The 5,809-nt window shown below is 46.1% G+C and overlaps 1 protein-coding gene across 1 annotated transcript; it reads left to right on the top strand.

Annotated features, from left to right (window-relative positions):
- The first annotated feature begins 250 nt into the window (after nucleotides 1-250).
- On the top strand, nucleotides 251-1,255 carry LOC113213944 (putative nuclease HARBI1). The gene is made up of 3 exons (XM_026433171.2): nucleotides 251-394; nucleotides 483-621; nucleotides 710-1,255. Exons 1-3 carry the CDS (start codon nucleotides 251-253, stop codon nucleotides 1,102-1,104), a joined length of 678 nt encoding a protein of 225 aa, XP_026288956.1. The 3' UTR covers nucleotides 1,105-1,255.
- The last annotated feature ends 4,554 nt before the right edge of the window (nucleotides 1,256-5,809 follow it).

The raw sequence follows: 5,809 nt of genomic DNA on the forward strand, positions 1-5,809 counted from the left end.
CTTTTGTCGCGATTTTGAACCTAAATCTCCCACTGTGCACCGGTTACATAAAAGTTTTGGCAGTTTTCTCCAAATCCTTGAAATTTATGTTTGCACACACTGCGTGCCACCAGTTAGCACACTTGGTGCACTGAACTGATGCTTCAATTTGTTTTCTGAAGGTTTCTTTGATATTTTTTTTCGCACTTCGGACAGAGCACTACCATGTTCTACCACCGCCTTGTCATTATACATTATACTTAATTACCACATGTTGTTTAGGAATACAAGACGGGGTTTCCCAGGAGTGTTGGGTTACGTAGATGGTAGTCTGGTTGGACTGGCATCTCCTCATGAGCCAGCCAAGCACATATACCGATCTAGGAAGGGTTTTTATGCCATCAACACACTAGTGGTAAGTAATTAATTCATGTATCTATTGTCATTTTAAAAAGTGTGATAATTTATTTGTAGTTACGAATTGTTTATCTATTCTGTTTCAGGTTTGTGATGCTGACCTAAATATTTTGTATTTCAATGCTCAATTTCCTGGATCTGCTCATGATTCCTGGGTATATCGCAGGACACCCATAAGAAATGCCATGAGGGAGGCATACCGAGATGGACCATGTTGGCTCTTAGGCAAGTGAAACATGTTAATATTACTCCTTTCAAAACAGATATTGCTTAAAATTGCGTTTTTTCCCCTGACACTAATTTATTGTTTCAGGAGATAGTGCCTACCCTCATGAGCCGTGGCTTATGAAGCCCATCCTGGAGGCAGCTCCTGATAGCCCTGAATGGCGCTACACTCGACTGCATTGCAGAGGACGAAGCAGTGTAGAAAGGTGCATTGGTGTGTTGAAGGGGAGGTGGCGGTGTCTGCTTTGGGAAAGGTCGCTCCACTACCAGCCAGACAAAGCTGGCAAGATTGCCCAGGCGTGTGTTGTGCTGCACAATTTTTTAAGAGCAAGAAATGTTGCGGATCCTGAGCCCTTTGCTGAGGATGACAGTGTAGATGATCATGAGGTTGAGGAACTTGAAGATGAATTGGCTGAAGCTAACAGGAATAGGAATCATTTAGTGCAAGTTGCACAGCAACGACACCAGCAGCAGCACCAGTGAGTGCATCATATTAACTGTACTGTGTTCTTATCTATTCTCAAATTTAGATTTAATATTACAATTGCCAATACTGTATTCTTCATTTTCATTCTCTATGTAAGGTGTGTTTTTTACAGTAAATTATTGTACAGAGGATTTGAAATTTAAATTTTGTAATACTTAAGTGTGACTTATTCATCTTTATCATTATGTATTGTATCTTACATAAAAGTGCATTTATTAAATGGACAGTTTTATTGAAATTCATAAATAATTCAGTAAACTTTTTATTTTCCTGAAACTTTGTCAGTTGCCAGTGATCAACTAAAAATAAGTCTGATCATTTTCAATAACAGTCAATAACTAGAAATAAAAAGAGAAATTCATTTCCAAAAACAAATCAGTCTTATAACAGTCCATTATCAAGTAAAAAACAAATCAGTCTTATAACAGTCCATTATCAAGTAAAAAAAAACAATACTCATCTCATTTTACTGAGATCTATTACTCCATCCACCTCAATGGGTGCTGGCTGATCAGTAGAGTAGGGGTTCCTTGATCTTACAATATCTATAAGTGTCAACACACTTTCATTGAGCAACTCAAGCTGTTGAATTACTTGAGAGAACCCTGCTGCTGGCTGAGGGTGGTCAGGGGGTTGGAGCCCTGCTGCTGGCTGAGGGTGGGCAGGGGGTTGATGCCCTGCTACTGGCTGAGGGTGGGCAGGGGCTTGAAGCACTGCTACTGGCTGAGGGTGTGCAGGGGGTTGGAGCCCTGCTATTGGCTGAGGGTGGGCAGGGGGTTGAAGTCCTGCTACTGGCTGATGGTGGGCAGGGGGTTGAATTCCTGCTACTGGCTGAGGGTGGCCAGGGGGTAGAAGCCCTGCTACTTGCTCAGGTTGGGGAGGGGGTTGGAGCCCTGCAGGGGGTTGTTGCAGCCCAGGTTGAGCCAGGAGAACTAGTGGGGGTGGTGGGTTGGCAATCTGAATCTGACAACAAAAAGAGTAAATATAAAGAAATGTAGTGGTTTTGACTAGAAATTTTGTGAAAATTGTTTGCTTGAGATTTAAATGGGATTTTTATCTCCTCAAAAGCATTTTTGGTTCATTTGTCAACAAAATTAGTTGCTGAGGATCTGTAGGTAGAGGGATGGTAACTAATTTTATTGACAAATGTACCAAAAATGCTTTTGAGGGAGATAAAGCCCCTCTAAGACATTTCACTACATGTTAAAACAAGCAGGCCCGCCCTTCCGCCAAACGGAGTTGCCAGCTCCACTTCGCTGCGCCGGCAACTCCGTTCGGCAGGGGCCGGGCCTGCTTGGCCTGCCGGCGGCGATGGTCGGGCCTTCGGCCCGACCATTTCAGTCTCGCGATTTACTGAAGTGCATAATCAAATAAATAATGTGACCGGTAAATTACTTTGCATATTTGAGTAAACTAAAGCGTTCGGCTGGGGGCCTGCGGCCCTATAGATTTGATCCTTGGAAATGACAAAAGACTGTAACGGGGCAACACCGTGACTACACCCCACCCTTCTGCTTTGCTTAAAAAATAAAAAAAAAATTAACCCACGCAGTTTTTAGATTGTATATTGTTTGTCAAAGAGTCTTATAACTTGACTTTCTGCCATTGTTTTCAATATATCCACCTCTAGGGCCGAAACAGTAAAAGATACGGCTAATGCGAGGGTAGTTCTTGATTCAGAACGTGTTGTTTTGGGGGGGTACTTCCTCTGACATTTTACGATTGGACGCCTCCTTGTACGTCTTTATGTGCAACGTGGTCATTTTCGCCGTATTTTCGTCGAAAAAAGCACTCTAGCGCCCAAACGGTTCAAGATAGCGTCAAACGGACAAAATTTTCGCCCAAAGGGCTCTACTTTCACGAGTTACCTCTTAGGAGACCATAAAAAAAATATTTTTTTTCTACTTTTTGGACCAACCCCTATTTCTTTGTTACCCCCTTTCACCCCCTTAGGGGTGGTTGCTAGGATTTGCACCAGGCGTTTCGTTGTCCAGGAGTGATCCCTAAGATACCCTGAAATTTGCAGACCTCTAGCTCATCTCCTTCCTCTTACACGGACGACGGACAGACAGACAGACGGACACGAGAGCGGTTGCATAAGCCCGCTTTAATGCTTTTTTAAAAGCAGAAGGGCGGGCTAAAAACAGAAACAAATAAAGTGACTAACGGCCAATGCATCCGGCACCCTGGCATCCCCATCAAGGGCACATTTGCTGAGCAGATTTATAACCCTGAGCTGGACGGGGTTTAACAGTAGTTTGAGGGTTGCTGCATCAGGGCCCCCACCTGTGCCAAGATTGTGGCCGGTTACACTGTGGTACTTAGTTTTGGACCTGGTGCGCAGACCCTTCCAAGCCTGCAAAAACGAGACAAGTTAGACACATGAGGGAAGAGCGATTTTACAGCCACACAACAATCACATGACTAATAATAACAAGCAGGCCCGCCCTTCCGCCAAACGGAGTTGCCAGCTCCACTTCGCTGCGCCGGCAACTCCGTTCGGCAGGGGCCGGGCCTGCTTGGCCTGCCGGCGGCGATGGTCGGGCCTTCGGCCCGACCATTTCAGTCTCGCGATTTACTGAAGTGCATAATCAAATAAATAATGTGACCGGTAAATTACTTTGCATATTTGAGTAAACTAAAGCGTTCGGCTGGGGGCCTGCGGCCCTAGAGATTTGCTCCTTGGAAATGACAAAAGACTGTAACGGGGCAACACCGTGACTACACCCCACCCTTCTGCTTTGCTTAAAAATTAAAAAAAAAATTAACCCGCGCAGTTTTTAGATTGTATATTGTTTGTCAAAGAGTCTTATAACTTGACTTTCTGCCATTGTTTTCAATATATCCACCTCTAGGGCCGAAACAGTAAAAGATACGGCTAATGCGAGGGTAGTTCTTGATTCAGAACGTGTTGTTTTGGGGGGGTACTTCCTCTGACATTTTACGATTGGACGCCTCCTTGTACGTCTTTATGTGCAACGTGGTCATTTTCGCCGTATTTTCGTCGAAAAAAGCACTCTAGCGCCCAAACGGTTCAAGATAGCGTCAAACGGGCAAAATTTTCGCCCAAAGGGCTCTACTTTCACGAGTTACCCCTTAGGAGACCATAAAAAAAATATTTTTTTTCTACTTTTTGGACCAACCCCTATTTCTTTGTTACCCCCTTTCACCCCCTTAGGGGTGGTTGCTAGGATTTGCACCAGGCGTTTCGTTGTCCAGGAGTGACCCCTAAGATACCCTGAAATTTGCAGACCTCTAGCTCATCTCCTTCCTCTTACACGGACGACGGACAGACAGACAGACAGACAGACAGACGGACACGAGAGCGGTTGCATAAGCCCGCTTTAATGCTTTTTTAAAAGCAGAAGGGCGGGCTAAAAACCCATAACCTATATTAGTCAATCACATGCAACTTTACCTCTTTCCAACCATCTCCGGACTTTTTGGCAGGCCCGAACTGGTTTACATAGACAGAAGCGGCGTTCCATTTGGTCATAAGGTCTATTTTCCCATTAGGGCCCTCGCCGACACTGGTAATGAGCACATGGTTGCCCGGCTGTTCCATGAAATCCATAAGAGCATGCCACTGCGGGGGGGTCGCGTCTTTTCTATCACCTTCTGAATATTTGAAATAAAGTCAGTGTCAGTGTAACGCACGAGCGGGTTGAAAATGTAGAGACTCACGAGGTGGTGGAGGCAATCCGGGAGCCGGACGCTGCGGAGCAGGAGCGCGATATGGATGATGACGATTATTCATAGTGTGGAGAGAAACGACAGAACGCTAATGCTACTAAATACAATGCTAATGCTAAACCGATGACTTCACTTCAACAACTTCAACTTCAACACTGATCCGAAACTCGCGCACGACTGTCTGCTACCGAGAGCACCGAATTGCTATGGGCTATCAGGGAGCGAGTTGCTCCAGGCTGGTTCTCGACCCGACCCGAACCGAAGTGCTTCCGACCCGGTCGGGCCGGGTCGGAGCCGAATGCTCCCGCTCCGACCCGGCCGGGAGGGAGCAGAAGCGAGCCGAAGCAACCTGCTCCGTGATAGCCCTCCAGAACTGCTCATTGTTCTTGAAAACCAAACCCGCCGTCCGCCCGAGTGCCTCACCGGTACGTAGCCTCGCACGAGACGTCACTCGATCCCCTACCTGGGTAGGACCACGCCAAACGCCAAGCAGAAGGCATTTTTGGAGAAGTGTGAAAACTGTGATCTAAGCAACGGTAGAAAAAGAAAGTCTGATATTTTGAATTAGGTGTAGTCTTTGATGCAGGGGCAATGATTTAAAAATCCCAGCCGGAGCGATCAACGTCAGGACTGGCCGTAAACGTAAGTTATTCTGCCGTCTTCAAAGTGCATCTGAAGGTTAGCGGTGACGCATATTTATTTAATTTTGAGGGAAACCAGACACGAGCGCCAATATAAGGGGTCGTCCACATATTACGTCACGCGCTTAGGGGAGGGGGGGGTTTGGCAAAACGTGACGGTGTGTGACGTGGAGGGTAGGGGGGGCCTAGAACACCGTTACGTCACATATTTTGAGTTAAGAAAATACGTATTTTAGGAGGTTCTATCGAGTCAATTTACCGTTCAGCGACTAGTGAATGAGCGAGGGAGGATGCACACGCGGGCGGCGGTAAGACACGGCGGGGCGGCGGGCAAGGTGTCTCCGAGAATCGAGAATATACGTTATGT

The sequence above is a fragment of the Frankliniella occidentalis genome, unplaced genomic scaffold (genome assembly GCF_000697945.3).
Source record: "Frankliniella occidentalis isolate FOCC.00 unplaced genomic scaffold, Focc_3.1 Scaffold84, whole genome shotgun sequence".
Taxonomy (NCBI): Eukaryota; Metazoa; Arthropoda; class Insecta; order Thysanoptera; family Thripidae; genus Frankliniella; species Frankliniella occidentalis.

Bases quoted from the DNA above. Each gene is read 5' to 3' on its own strand.
- LOC113213944 (XM_026433171.2), top strand. From the start codon at position 251: ATGTTGTTTAGGAATACAAGACGGGGTTTCCCAGGAGTGTTGGGTTAC. The intron at 395-482 runs GTAAGTAATTAA...ATTCTGTTTCAG, and splicing joins ATGCCATCAACACACTAGTG to GTTTGTGATGCTGACCTAAA. The intron at 622-709 runs GCAAGTGAAACA...TTATTGTTTCAG, and splicing joins TGGACCATGTTGGCTCTTAG to GAGATAGTGCCTACCCTCAT.